Here is a 16,208-nt window from a genome sequence, read left to right as displayed (position 1 = left end):
TGTCACACATGCTAATCAGGTAAGTCACAGGCCATTATGAATGTTTAGGGATGTTAACTAAATTTTTAATACTAACCCTAAGTCCGCTTTGGTTAAAAAAAACATGAGTAATCGCTTGAAAAAGTAACTTCACAAACAAAAAAATAAACACAGAATTCATCTCTCAGAGTAAAAAAGTTTTGTTACTCATAGTGGCTCATTTGTTGAATTTATATGTGAAACATGCCTTCCTAAATTCTTAAGAAAATATTTATATTTATTTTTGTTATAATTCCCAATCTATTGTTTTTTTTCTTTTTACAAAAATGTTTTTATTTCATTTATTCCACAGACTTTGTAAACCCTGTGTATCGCTTTATTGCAGGTCAATATTTTTTTTTAATTTTGAAATTACTATGAAACACAGAAAAGTGAAATTTGGTATAACACTGGAAGAGCATAACAAGGTGCCTTACTTCCCCGATTTTTGTGGAATTTGAACAAATTGTTAGTTTTAACTAAACAAAAAATATATGAATAAACACAATTGCCCAATTACGTTTACACATTTATTATACACTGACAAACATTTAAACAACAACAAAACACAATACAATAGCGACAGTTCGATAAGACTCACCGACTAGTGGGAAAAGTTCTCAGAGCTCACCTCGTGGTGGAACAAAGGTTCTCCTCTTCTTAAGAGGGAAAGGCAACCATCTGCTCGTGACCAAAGGGAAAAACCAACCAGCGTTAGAGCAGGGGCAGATTACTCCTCCCCGGTGTCCTCTAATTTTTAGTCCCCTACAACACTCCCCACAAAAAATACGGAGTACTTTTAATTGAATGTTGTGAAAGGATTGTTTTTTTTTGTTTCTTTATGTAGAGACAAAGTTTCTTAAATGGGCAGACCATTTTACCTGTCTGCTCGTACGTGTTTTTTATAAGGGCGTTTTTCCAATGTCACTTCGACTGGCATCCTTTGTGAGGGATCTACTTCTAAATATGCATCCTCGAGTGTTGCGGGTTTCAACCTGTCAATTGAGATATTTTGTTCTTTGTCCTTAATGAGGACGCTGAAATACTTCTTGTTTTTCTTGTTGACTTTAAAAGGTCCGCGGTACGGTGGTTGCAGGGTATGCGACCTAGCTATATCACGAACAAACACATGTGTGCATGTCTCTAGTACCTTTGGCACATATGTGTAAGCGCACTTGTTAATTTCTGATGGAGAATATGCCATTTTGGCCATGGTTCTTGTCAGTCTATCAACAAATGATGTAGGGTCCCAAACTTTATTTGGTGTATCACAAAAGTATTGTGCTGGCAGGCGTATTGTGGTACCATACAGCGCTTCTGTTGCTGAGCAATTCATATCCTTCTTCACTGCTGTGCGCAAACCCAGCAAAATTAGAGGAAGGTGTTCTAACCACTTTGTATTGCTGGTAAGCACTGCGCATAAAGAGGCCTTTAGGCTGCGATGTAGACGTTCGACTGCTCCGTTTGCTTGTGGATGGTATGCTGTGGTGTGCATACTTCTGGTGCCCAAAAGTCCTGAGAGTTTATGAAACAGTTCGGACTCGAACTGTCTACCTCTGTCAGTTGTCACTTTTTACGGGACACCAAATCTTGCTACCTATCCAGCGAGGAAAGTTCTGGCTGTTGTGTATGCTGTCATATCCGGCATTGGTAAGGCTTCAAACTACCTTGAAAATCTGTCGACACATGTCAAAAGATAGCATTGGCCTTCACATGTCGGAAATGGACCGGTGGTGTCGAGGTGTATGTGCTTGAACCTCTCATCAGGTACTGGAAATGTGCCTAGTGGTGCACGTGTATGTTGACCGACCCTGGCCTTTTGACACTGCACGCACTTCTTTGTCCATTCTCGCACATCTGCTTTTATCCTCGGCCAGACATACCTGTCTGTCATCAAACGTATCGACGCTTGGCCACTGGGTGTGATAACCCGTGTACCGCGTTGAATATGTCTTTCCTTAAGGATGCTGGAACATATGGGCGCAGTTTGTTAGTGCTGATATCGCACACTATTTTTCTAGGGCTGTCGAGGTGTGCCATTTTCACCAGTTGCAGTGATGTTCCATTATTCTGCAGAAGCTTCTGCAGGTGCTCGTCTTTTTCTTGCTCCATAGCTAAGGTGTTGGCTTTGACGGAAGGTCCCAATGTGAAGGAGTTTATTCCTCGTGACAGTGTATCTGCTGATATATTGTCAGCTCCCTTCACGTGTCTGACATCCGAGGTAAACTATAGGATATAGTCCAACTGACGAACCTCTCGGAGAGAGTATTTGTCTGAGGAGAACTGCAGAGCGCCTAATAGAGGCTTGTGGTCAGTCACCAAGTAGAATGGATGTCCCTCTAGGAGCTGCCGATAATTTCTTATTGCGGAAAACGAGGCCAACAACTCTCTGGAAAATGTGCTATAGCGTGTTTCTGCGTCAGTCAATTTCCTGGAGAAGAAAGAAATAGGTCGCCAGTTCCCATTACATTTTTGCTGCAGGACCGCTCCAATTCCAGTTGCAGATGCATCTACTGCCAGGCAAAGTTCACTATCGGGTTGAATGTGGGACAGCTTTGTGGTGTCTTCTAACATGGCCTTTACTTTGTTGAATGCTGCTATTGATTCCTCCGATAGTGTAATGTTGCAGTTCTTCACATTTGTCAGCATACCTGTCAATGGCAAAAGTACTTGGGCAACATGAGGGAGAAACCTACGATAGAAGTTAACTAATCCTAAAAATTGCAACTGTCTCATTGTAGCAGGGATAGGGAAATCTCGGATGGACTTGACTGTCTCTGGGGATGGGGAAATTCCCTTCTCTGAAATATGGTGCCCCAAAAATATAATCTCGGATTGACCAAAAGTACATTTCGATGGATTTAAAACAACACCATATTGGTTCAGGCGATCGAATACTTGGTGCACATGATCTATGTGTTCCTGCCTATTCCTGCTAGCAATGAGGACGTCATCTATGTATGCACACACAAATGGCAAGTCTCGCAGAACCTGGTCTATAAAAACGTTGGAACGTTTGAGCTGTGTTGCGTAAACCAAATGGAACATGCAAAAATTCAAACATTCCAAACGGTGTGGTAATTGCCGTTTTGGGAATATGTTCGGGCTCCACAGGGATCTGGAGGTATGCCCGAATAAGGTCTAATTTAGTAAAGACCCTATTATTCTGGGCCACTGCTGTTATATCTTGGATATGTGGTACTGGGTACCTATCCGGTTTCATAGCAGCATTTAAAGCTCGGTAGTCCCCACATGCCCGCCATGCATTTGGACCCTTACTAACAAGATGAAGAGGCGAGGCCCATTCGCTATTTGAAGGACGAACTATGCCAAGCTGCATCATTTGCTGAAATTCTGCTTTTGCAGCCTTTATTTTTTCAGGTGTTAAACATCTAGCTTTACAATGGACAGGTGGGCCTTTTGTCTCAATGTAATGAGTTACAGTGTGTGATAACACTTCCTTGTGAAAGGAGGGGACCGATATTGAAGGATATTTCTTCAACAGACTCAGGAAGGCTTCATCGTGGTCTGCATGTGCTACCTGTGGACCTAATGGTGTGCCAGTCCCCACCACCCCACATGCTGCAAGTTGTGTGCTTGGATCTCGGAGACACTGGCCTGACATATCTACTACCAGGCCAAATGCTTGCAGAAAGTCAGTACCCAGTATAGCACTGCTTACGTCAGCCACTATGAAAACGTGGATAAACGATCTGCGTAAACCCAATTTAAGGTCCATGCACCTCTCCCCTTAAGTCCGTATTATCGAACCGTTTACAGCTCGCAGTGTAAATTTACAGGGAGGAGACCTTTTGTCCACTGATGTTGCCGGGATAAGGGAAACTTGTGCCCCACTGTTCACCAAAAACGAGATGCCTGTATTTTTATCTACAACATAAAGTAGGCAGCCAGAGCAGGATGCACCGACAGTTGATGCTGCTCTCGTCAGTCGGTTTAGGCTTTTCCCTGCCCCTTATAGTTGCAAGGTGGAATACAAGAGTTGGCATTTTCGCCAAATCTCTTGTGCTTCCAACAAATAGCTTCTTGCTTGCGTTCCTGGAACTGGCTGCGACCTCCTCTGCTGCCATGTCCCTGCTTCTGTTTTAATGATAGTCTGGCGATGTCTTCCGCCATTCTGTCCATACGGGCTTCCAACCGTTTTTGGCCCTCCATTAATTTTTCCAGAAGCTCGTCTCTTCCAGAGGTCTTCACGCTGGATACTGCAGACGATTGTGTGGATAATATGTCTGCAATGTGATCTGCTATGACGGTGAGTTGTTCCACCGGCGTGGACTCGTCCTGAGCAGCGATAGCCACCTTATACTCCGTCGGGATCCATTGGAGGAAAATATGCTTAACGATGCTTTTATCCATCGCACCTTCAGCCAATTTTTGTAACCGTTTTAGAAATTGGGACAGCTTGCTATCTCCCAGGGTCTCTTGTTCCAACAACTGCAAAATACGCTTATGTGTGGAAACAGTCACAGCAGTCGTGACTCTCTCCTTAAATACATCGTACGGCTTTTCTGTAGGTGGAGAGATTATTAACTCTCTTACCTCAGTAATTGTATCCTGAGGTAAAATGGATGCGACGTAACAGAATTTCTCTGCCTGGTTGTCAATTGATTTTTGTTTGAAAAATAAATCGAGTTGAGCAAAAAAACAAAGCAGGGTCGTCGCGAACTAATGAGGCATTAACGTTACAAGTTGTCGACATTTTAAAAAAAATATATTTATTTATTTATTTTACCGCACTGGAAACTACAACAGTCCAGCAGCAGGGCATGGAAAGAAAGGAATAGTAATAATACAACACGGAGGGTAAGGGGGCACAGAGACAGAACGCAACGTACTCGCCCATATCAGCCAATCCTGTATCAGGCGCCGAATTTGACAGGAATACCGACAGCCGTTTCAGGAACGAAATTTTCCTATAAGGGATAATTTAGTTTCGAAAAAAACTTGTTGCATTTGTTGTGCACGATTAAAACAAACCCTAGTTCTATCCTTATTCTATCGACAAAAATATGTAAAGAATAGAAGAAAAATCGTGTTGCTATCTTAATTACGCTACCCTACGAATTTTTATTTAGGGAATAATAATTAGAATTCTAGAAATAAAATTTACATCCTAACTTTTTCTTATTGTTCATAAAAATATTATTTTACTTTTTTTTTTTAAGAGAACTTATTATTATGTATGTGCGTGTACATATATATTTTCTCGGAGTCACCAATTTGTTAGTTTTAACTAAACAAAAAATATATGAATAAACACAATTGCCCAATTACGTTTACACATTTATTATACACTGACAAATATTTAAACAACAATAAAACACAATACAATAGCGACAGTTCGATAAGACTCACCGACTAGTGGGAAAAGTTCTCAGAGCTCACCTCGTGGTGGAACAAAGGTTCTCCTCTTCTTAAGAGGGAAAGGCAACCGTCTGCTCGTGACCAAAGGGAAAAACCAACCAGCCTTAGAGCAGGGGTAGATTACTCCTCCCCGATGTCCTCTAATTTTTAGTCCCCTACAAAATATTTTAAAAATTATTCTAATTTTTCTATTTTTTGGTAATTTTAAGTGTGTATCACTTTATTACAAGTATCTAAAAATGTATATTTTCGGTAATAAAACAATATTCTAACTTCATATTTATATTTATATGAAATATAGAACATATCCAGTAACAATATTAACCAAAAACAAGAACGAATTTCATATTATTTTGTTTAAGGAAATATTTATTTATCAACATAACTTCCATGCTTCAAAATCACTTTGAATAAACTCTTGTCAATAGATGATGTCAATTGACGGATTTGAGATGATGTGATGCTGTAGGAAACTTCCAAAATCTTCCTCCAAAGTTCATCCTTCGACGAAAATTGAACTTTCATTTTTATTTTTGACCAGAGCTGCTCAATTGTGTTTATACCTGCATGGCCATGTTATCAAATTTTCTATACTAATGCCTAATGATGTTGTAGCCTTGGCTGAGTGGGATGCCGCATTGTCTATAAAAAATCAATTTGTGGTGATGTGCCAATGGAAGGTCATCAAGCAACAGTGACAAATGCTCATTTAAAAATAAAATATAAGACTGGCTAGTCAGTTCAGCCACTTGAAATGGAATTAGTTCATCGCAGATTATTCTAACCCAAAATATGACACCTCCACCTCCCTGTTGACAGTGGAATCTATGAAGGGGAGGGAATCCAAGAGGACTTTAAACGTTGGCCCACCTATCGGGTTCACTAAGTGTTGCTCTGGCTTCATAGGTGAAAAGAACATTTTCAAAGCGAGATTTTATGTATTTCTTAAAATTAATTAGAAAATTAAATAGTGAAATTAGAATAATTTTCAAAATATCAGTTCAAATTTCACAAAAATCAGGGAAATAAGGCACCTTGTTATGCTCTTCCAGTGTAAGAATTTTCACTTCTTTATGTTTAATAGCAATTTCAAAATTAAAAAAATATTGACTTGCAACAAACGATACACAGGATTTATATATATATTCCTATTTTTTTTTTTTTTTTTTTTTTTTTTTTTTTTTTACTTTTCAAATTTCTAGGCATAGTCCAATTTATCCGGTGGGATTGACATATGTTGGAGGAGCATGTCATAAGAATTTCCGATGCGGTGTGTCCATGGGTACTTCCTGGGGAAGATATATTGCAATCGCTCACGAAATCGGACACCTGTATGTTCTCTTTTCATTCATATTTTATGTATCCGCTACAATTTCTTATTTCATGATTAACAAAACTGACACATCTATGTGTTTATGGATATTTACTAAAGAGAGAATTAACCATTATCATTTTTGAGTAAAGATTTTAGCACACATGTATAATCCATCACTATGGTTGTTTTATGTTGAATTTATTACAAATCAATAATTGTTGCAGGTGCATATCATGAACACAAGAAATGATACAAAAAGGAACAGCAAATAAAATTATACTATTTTAATCAAATGAGATTTCATGCATTTAGATAAATTTGATTCTTGGAAGTATAAACGAGATTACTGGTATTATGATTTGAACTGTTTAAGTCATGTCACTTTTGATCCTGATTTATTAGTGTGCTGTGAGTGATAATCCAAAACTTTGGCTGCTATTTATCGTGGTGGTAGTGGTGGTCTTCTTCTTCTTCTTTTCTTCTTCGTCTTCTTCTTTTTCTCCTTTTCTTCTTCTTCTTCTTCTTTTCTTCTTCTTCTTACCTTCTTCTTCTCTTCTTCTTCTTCTTCTTCTCTTCTTCTTCTTCTTCTTCTCTACTTTTTCTTCTTCTTCTTCTTCTTCTTCTTCTTCTTCTTAAAAGCAGACTTCTACAGAAACCCCTACGAAGATCGTGCTTCAGGTTGACCCACTTTGCATGAAGTCTCTCTTGTTGGTCGTAGTTATTCATTTTACCTGAAATATTAAATTGTTTTTTTCCAAGTTATATCCAAAGTCAGGGAAGGTTTGCTTCAGAACACACAAAGAAATATTAGTTTCATATATGCAGAAGCTATGAATGTGCCTAATAAATCTTACTGCACATGGAGGCAGAGACAACCAGTGGACAACGGATCCTGATGTTGACTTTTTCTGAATTTTCATGAATGTCCTGTTGATCAGGTAGTTTGGGCACTATTACGTTTCCAGCATTCATAGCCACAGGAATCTTTCATCATTAGTGGATGTTGTTATAAAGATACCATCATTGATTTCTGTAATGTTACTGTGCTGATTTCTTTTCTACACTTATTTTGTGAAGCTGACAGAATGGAGAGTCTTTCATTTAGTCGATTATCATTTTGGATTTACTTGACAGGATGTCAGACATTTCAAACAAATTACCGGTCTGTAAACCTAAACTGCTTAAGGAGTAGATATTGCCCGGCTTCCATACCCCTTCTTTGCCTATTAGCCAGGAGTAGAAGTCGAATCACAGAGATTCGACAGAAACACTCAGTGGTCGATCTTGTTTCCTGACTCGGGCAATGAACGTCGTTTTCCCCTCTCCCAATACATCCCATCCCTCTAAACTGGGCACTTAGGAGTGCTTGAATGCCATAATGCCAATATAGGTAGATTGGGTTGACCATCGTCTGATGGGTTGAGAGTACCGGATTGACAGTTCCTGGTTGCTGTTCCCAACTGGTAGTACAGGAGGCCTATCTCTTTGGTAGCGCTTAGAGCAGTTGCTCCATCAACAGTTGAATAATATCGGGATGTTTGCAGTGCCATGTCGCGCATGGAAAGGGACCCTGCACTCATCCCCGGTGCTTTCCTGAGGCCACAATCCTAGTAGATGGAGGGTCAGTTAATGGTCTACTTGTATTGCATGTCTAGTATTCTGCATAACCACTTGTTCAACACCACTTACCTAAACTGAAATTCTTAAAATAAAAAAAATGATTGGAGTACAATCTAAAATTACGCTTAAACCAGGACAAAATTCAAATAAAACCAAATTGCCTCCTCCCTTGAGGTTTGCATTTACGAAATCCATGGGCTTAGAACTAATTTAGATGATGTTAAAGCATTTCTCCTCACAAACACCCCGGATATCTTAGCACTAAGTGAGACTAATCTACACTTCTCCATCCCCTCTAACTATTTTAACATACCCGGATATCTCCCACTCTGCCGTAAGGACTCTGACAGACATGCACAGGCTTGGAGTCTATATTCGAAACACCCTCCCCTTGACTAGAGAAACAAAACTAGAATCTGACGGTCAAGCCTTTATGTGCTTTAGACTTAATATGCGACATAACATTAGTTACTTTTATTTTCTCTACCGCTCTCCCTCGATCCAGGACTGAACCCTAATAAACAAAGTCTCTGACAGCATAGATACAGCACTTTCTCTCGACACTAGCGTGCAAGTGCATGTATTTGGTGACTTCAGTGTCCACCACAGTAACTGGCTTGGATTCTCTAATTACACAGACGCAGCTGGTAGCACAACATATAGTTTCTCTACATCCCATTCCCTATCACACACGGTTACATTTCCAACCCGTTTCCCTGACCAGCAAGAACAACACGCATCACTTTCAGATCTGTTTCTGGCCCCAGTTCCCAATGATTGTGTTACAAATGCCCACGGCCCACTTGGAAATGCTGAACATATAGTGATAATAGTTGAAATCGCACTAAACTCTAGAGCCAAAACGGAAGAGTGATTACTCAAAACAATGAGATATTATAAAAAGGCTGACTGGGAAGCCATCAGGGATCTCATCAGAGACGCCCATGGCAAAATATCTTTTCACTTCCTGTTGAACAGTGCACACATGAGACCACTAAATGGTTCAAAACAGCAATTGAAGCACATGTTCACACACAGAAGTTTTATAGCAAGCCCCACTCTCCGCAATGGTTTACTTCTACTTGTGCAGATGCCATCAAGCAAAGGCAGCATGCGTACCGCAGATTTAACTGACATAAGTCCAGTTCAAACAGACAGAAAGTAAAAAAGAAATAGTGACAGCTAAGAGAGAATTTACTGAAACCATCAAAAAACGCATTAAAGCACAGAAATTAGGAACCCGAGTCTTCTGGAAAATCTACAACAGTGTAATAAATAATGGGCAATCAACAATTCCCCCACTATCCAACAATCATAAAGTTGCTTGCTCAGCAACCGAGAAGGCTAACATGCTTGCCAGTCGGTTTGCCTCCAACTCCACACTGGACCCTGCTAACCACCCCATCCCTGACTTCCTTTGCAGACACACACCACACTAAACAATCTAAAAATCACCTCTTCTCAGGTGCATGCTATCATAAAAGATCTTGACTTTTCAAAAGCATGTGGACCTGATCTCATCCTGGCTGTGCAATTAAAAAGTGCTCAGCCGAAATAGCTCCAGTTCTCTCCAAACTTTACAACAAATGTATCTTGCTTTCCAGACTGCTGGCAAACTGCTTCTGTGGTACCAGTTTTAAAGAATTCTGGCGAAAGAACTGACCCAGTAAATTACTGCCCCATTAGCCTCCTCCCACGTTTTGCCAACATATTTGAGTCCATAATTAACCAAGCTCTAGTCCATCACCTTACAGATGCTAAACTTCTGACCGACCAACAATATGGATTTAGGCAAGCCCATTCCACGGCAAACATCCTAACTGTAATCTCTGAGCATATCTCCTATTCACTTAACAAAGCAGGGGAGGGTAGAGTAGTAGCTCTAGATATATCTAAGGCTTTTAACAGGGTATAGCATGAAGGTCTTCTCAGGAAAATCAGATCATACGGTATCACTGGAAGAATAATTAATACAATTAAATCCTTCTTAGATAAGAGAAAAATCCAGGTTGTCCTCGATGGTCGTACATCTAAACAATATGATATAAATGCAGGAGTGCCCCAGGGGTCTATCCTTGGACCTCTATTATTCTTAATATTCATAAATGACCTCTCTGACAAAATTGTATGTGAGATGGGTATATATGCTGATGATACCATGCTCTATAACAGACACGACAGGAAAACAAATGAAAACATATCTAAAGAAATGGCAGAAACACTAGAGGATCACCTCCAATCTGTAGTGAAATAGGGACAAAAATGGATGGTCACATTCAATGCTGCCAAGACTAAACTTGTTTCCTTCAATAACTACAAGAAACCTTCTCTACCACCAATAGCAATGGCCAAAGACTCCTTATCTGAAAGCACATCTTTTAAACTCCTCAGCCTAACGTTCACAGGAAACATGAGTTGGAAAAATTACATTGAGAGCATTGTCAGGACTGCTGCAAAAAAGGTAGGTTCTCTCTACCGTGCTAGAAAGCTACTAATGCCTGAAAGTATCCTGTACCCCTATAAGGCCACCATTTGCCCATATATGGAGTATTGTTGTCATATTTGGGCTGGTGCATCTGCTACTAGTCTCTCACTCCTTGACAAGGTTCAAAAGAGAGTTGCCAACCTAATAGGTCCTGAACTGTCATCTAAGCTTCAGCATCTGTCCCATCGATGAAATGTAGCATCCCTCTGCCTGTTCAACAAGTACTTTAATGCTGAATGCTCCAACGAACTGCAAGCACTTGTACCTCGGCATAAATACCCTTGACAAACCTGAAAAGCAGCAAAATCCCACCCTTTCACAGTTGAGATCCCTAGATATAAGAGAGCCTTCTACTCCAGTAGTTTCTTCCTCAGAACCGCTGGATTTTGGAATTCTCTTTCAGGTTCCTGCTTCCCCAACTGTCAAGTGTAACGTGAACCAACATCTTGCTGCCCAACTCCCACATAGTACCCCTGTAGCTTATGTCCCTGATAGTACTACATCAAAGTAGCAATGTGCCTTGTTTGGGGTGAAAATGTAATTTAAAAAAACACTCCAACCGCGAGATCGTTTTAAAATTCTAACAGTTTCTTTAAGTGCAGTGGTTTGTATTTCTCTTACAGTTGAATCACAAACATTCGTCAGATTTTGATATTTTTTTCAGAAGTCTCGTTGCTTCTATAATTACCAGAATGATGATCTTCTTAATATTCCAGTTTCTTTTCATGCCCTATATAAGATGTTGCCATTTAGTTATCGTCTACCTCTCAGCTCTGTTTAAGTCATTGTCATTAGAGACACCAACAAGAGTTGCTACTTTCTCTCTTTTGTCTCATATTACAACTCTGTTTTCTAGGTACGTAGCTGTAGGAATTGCATAGTGGGTTTCCAACTATTCTTTCTGCTATATGTTCTAAGCAGATATGTTCCATGAACTTGCTATTATATTGGATATTCAACTTTTTTCAGATGGTTCCATTGTGTCACATTAAATAATAGCCGTCCCCCTTTATAGCCTTACAACTGAATAACAGGTGACTCATACACTTTACTTCTGTGTGACAGAACCTGAAACCACTCATCTTCTTAAAAGTATCAGTCATTGAGTCTTGATTTTGCACAGCCATTATTATCCCCTTCTGTTGACATTGAAGGAATTCTCTTTTTACAGAGCCTTCCTTTATTCTTATACAGAAAATACTTGGCATGCTGTTGGTTAATCCATCCTTTCAGTTTATTTATTTTTTCAATGGAAGGCCATGATGTCTTTTTGGTGACTCTTTTGAGCTATTTCCATGACAGGCTAAGTTTGTGTTTGTCGTTTGTATGACAGTCAAAATGTTTAGTTTGCTGATGCATGTTGTAACACTAGCTCTTGTTTCTTGATGGTTATATACCATTATAAGGTTGGTTTTCTAGCAGTTCATCAGATTTTGGCCAATGCTCACAATAATTATGCGATGTTCGATTTCTTATGGATCCATACCTCTTGTTTCTGTACATTACTCTGCACAGTGTATCACTTTATTGCTCGTCAATATTTTTTCACTTTGAAATTACTATGAAACACAGAAAAGTGAAATTAGAAACACTAGAAGAGCTTAAAAAGGTGCCTTATTTCTCTGATCTTTGTGGAATTTGAACAAATATTTTGAAAATTATGCTAATTTTTCTATTTTCTGGTAATTTTAAGTGTGTATCACTTTATTGCAAGTGTCTAAAAATGTATATTTTCGGTAATAAAACAATATTCTAACTTCATATTTATATTTATATGAAATATAGAACATATCGAGTAATGATATAAACCAAAAACAAGAACGAATTTCACATTTTTTTGTTTAAGGAAATATTTATTTATCAACATAACTCCCATGCTTCAAAATCACTTTGAATAAACTCTTGTCAACTGATGATGTCAATTGACAGATTTGAGATGATGTGATGCTGTAGGAAACTTCCAAAATCTTCCTCCAAAGTTCATCCCTCGATGAAAATTGAACACCTTCTTCAAAAACTTTCATCTTCATTATTGACCAGAGCTGCTCAATTGGGTTTTTATCTGGAGAACAAGGTGACTGTATCATTAAATTTTATCCACTAATGCCTAATGACTTGTTGTAGCCTTGGCTGAGTAGGATGGTGTATTGTAATGCATCAAAATCAATTTGCGGTGACGCGTCAATGGAAGGTCATCAAGCAATAGTGACAAATGCTCATTTAAACTGGCTTGTCAGTTTGATACCTTCTGGCACTCGGAATAGTCCATCGCAGATTACTCCAGCCCAAAACATGACACATCCACCTCCCTGTTGACGACGGAATCAATGAGGAGTAGGGAATCCAAGAGAACTCCAAACGTTGGCCCAACCATCTGGCCCATTAAGGGTTGCTCTGGCCCATCGGTGAAAAGAACATTTTCAAAGCTGGTTTTTATGTATTTCTGAGCTCAAGCCAAACGTTTTTCCTTACGAGTTTGGTTTAAAACAGGTCTTACTATGGGCTTAATGCTTCTTGCAATTTCGTTGAAGACATTGCAGCATGTCTTTCTGGACAAGGAAGGTATTCTGGCCTTGTCAAATATAGCAGCATTGTTGTTGCCCGGCTGCTTGATAAGTTGATAGCTAATTTTTCTAACATCACGAGCAGAAACTGACTTTCTTGTGTTTTGTTCCTTCCTTGGTTTGATGTTTGAATTTTCAATGAATGAAGACAATTTTCTTCAATCTCTTCCAATCTCCTTGGCTAGATCTATGAGAGATAAACCTTTCCTCAAGGTCTGCAACATGTTTCCTTTTACTAGCTGTCAATCGACCCTGTGTACACATTTTGGGAGACCTGTAATAAAGTGAGACACTCTTAAAATTACCAGAAAATAGAAAAATTAGAATAATTTTAAAAATATTTGTTGTAATCTCACAAAAATCAGGGAAATAAGGGTTTAAATCGCTTATAAACATTCTTCATTTTACGCTCCATACAACTGGCTGAATTTCATTTGAACATCGCAAGATGACAAAACCTTAAAAAATGATAAAAGATCACAATGGCGGTAAAGTTTTCTTGTATTTACAAAAAAAAAAAAAAAACCCAGCTAAATTGAACATTAAAAATATTTGCTACGAATCGCCCAGAACTGGATGTAGCCCTACGAGCCGTAGAACTGTAGGCTCTATCTGCTTAAACATTCTCTTGTATCGTTCAGCTCTAATTCCTTATTGAATGCAACAACCCTCACATCATGGTGACAGCGGCATTTTCTGTATTTTTCACCTAACCAGAAGCTAAAATTATACAGGTAAATTGATTGAAAAATGTGTACCGCATTACAAGTATGATATAAAATAACGTATCACAGGGAGAAAAAAATACACATTGATTTTTTCTACAGACTGTAAGAAACTTTTAATCGTATATTGATTGCATTGTCTTTATCGCACATACGATATAAATTGTCTTTATAACACGTATATTATAAATTGTCTTTATCACACATATCATACAAATTGTCTTTATCAAAGATATTGTAGAAATTATCTTTATCGAACATATCATACAAATTGTCTTTATCGCACATCTATATATATAAAAGCGAAAATGTGTGTATGTATGCATGTATGTATGTATGTTTGTATGTGTGTTTGTGTGTCCGCTAAAAACTTTCGACAGACACGAAGAAAATTCACAAACTCGGTATCATATCGAAGCTCCATCCTTCGCTCAAAAAATAGCGAAAAATTGGCCAAAAGCGTACATTTTTTTCACCCCCGAAATCGACAATTTTCGACTGGGGGGGGGGTCAACAAAAACGGTCCTCTCGTGACGATGACCGGTTCTACGCATGCGTCAGATGGTGCCATGACCTGATTTACTTTAAATAGTTGAAAAACTCACTAAATTCCATGTACGTCACATTAGCGCAGTTGGTTCGTTATCTAAACGTTTTGGGTTCAAATCGTGGTGTGAGATGTCTTTTTTTTCGATTTTTTAAATTTAAATATTGAACCAGTGCTATTTAAACCATTTTTCACGTAACGTTCGTTTTTCTGTTTTTTTGTTTTTTTTACTTCGCTTATCCACCCCCGGCCACACACCCAAAAACACCCGGGTACCCACCGATTTTTTAAATTTTAATATCGAAACAGGCTTATTTAAGCCATTTTTCACGTGTTCGTTTTTCTGGGGTTTTTTATTTTTTCGATTTTTACATTTAACATCGTTCGTTTGCCCTACGTTACTTTTTTTTGTGTTTTGTTATCGCTGTTTTGATTACCAGCCCCCCGCTTAAGTTTTAACGTTGTTTTCTTTTTTTTACTTCGCTTATAACAAACAAACCTGGTCATTGACCTCATTTACTGAATAGCTATTGCTCTACGTCTTCCGTGAGCGCACCTGTCAATTTGGTTCTTACTTAAATAAATTCAAACATCTTTCAGTAACTCATTCTGGCTGGCCGATTTTATTTTCAAACTTCGCCTCAGGGCTTCGGGTTCGATCCTATCAACCTTTACCCCCACGCCCGGTTTCGTCTTGATTTAACAACACACACACCTACAAACACCTGGGTAACGCCGGGTACCCCCGCTAGTATCATATAAATTGTTTTTATCACAGATATCATACAAATTGTCTTTATCATACATATCATACAAATTGTCTTTATCGCACATATCATACAAATTGTCTTTATCGCACATATACAAATGTTCTTTATCGCACATATCATACTAATTGTCTTTATCACACATATCATACAAATTGTCTTTATTACACATATCATACAAATTATCTTTATTGCACAATCTATATATATAAAAAGCGAAAATATATGTATGTATGTATGTATGTATATATGTATGTATGTATGTATGTGTGTGTGTATGTTTGGATGTCTGAAAAAACTTTTGACAGACGGAACGAAAATTCACAAACCGGCGAAAAATATCGAAAAATTAGTCCACAACGACCGTCAGAAGTGGGTCAGCTGATCGATTTTCTGCAGGGGGAGGGCCAAAACAGTGACATTTTAATGTTAAACATTACATATTTTATTTTCGATTTATAAGTGCCCCCAAAAAACGGGCCCCAACTATCCTTCATAAAGTCTACACGGGACTCGTTTATTTTGGGGCAACTTGTATTTAAAACCCGTTGAGTCATGTCACGTGATCTTGACGTCAGCAAGCTGTAATGGCAGTCTGTATTTAAAAACATTGTTGTTATCCATAAAAAAATATAACACTTATACAAATTAAACTATGCACTTCTACGCTATGACAACGTTACCAAAGTTATTACCAAGTTAAATTAGTTACATCCGAGACTAAAACAAAAATAAAACGCAAAAATGATCAGTAAATAAAAAATTACGATTTAAAATATTTGGCT

The 16,208-nt window shown here is 38.5% G+C and overlaps 2 protein-coding genes across 6 annotated transcripts in view; both read left to right on the top strand.

The window, feature by feature from the left end:
• The window catches only part of LOC145297671 (A disintegrin and metalloproteinase with thrombospondin motifs 3-like), a 1,581,225-nt gene that overhangs the window by 834,587 nt on the left and 730,430 nt on the right, over positions 1-16,208 (top strand). For 4 of the 5 annotated variants that reach the window (XM_080143852.1, XM_080143853.1, XM_080143851.1 and 1 more), the window contains exon 9: positions 6,603-6,731. The exons of the other annotated variant lie outside the window; for it this stretch is intronic. In XM_080143852.1, coding sequence (XP_079999978.1) covers positions 6,603-6,731 — 129 coding nt within the window. The remainder of the gene's footprint in view (positions 1-6,602; positions 6,732-16,208) is intronic. 5 annotated transcript variants of the gene reach the window in all.
• LOC145297670 (uncharacterized) overlaps positions 1-16,208 on the top strand; it is a 247,201-nt gene that overhangs the window by 177,828 nt on the left and 53,165 nt on the right. The window lies entirely within an intron of this gene.

The sequence above is a fragment of the Euprymna scolopes genome, chromosome 18 (genome assembly GCF_053919585.1).
Source record: "Euprymna scolopes isolate OS-2025 chromosome 18, ASM5391958v1, whole genome shotgun sequence".
In the NCBI taxonomy this organism is placed as follows: Eukaryota; Metazoa; Mollusca; class Cephalopoda; order Sepiida; family Sepiolidae; genus Euprymna; species Euprymna scolopes.
The sequence above is the reverse complement of the archived record's forward strand: the minus strand, read 5'-3'. Positions and strand labels throughout refer to the sequence as shown.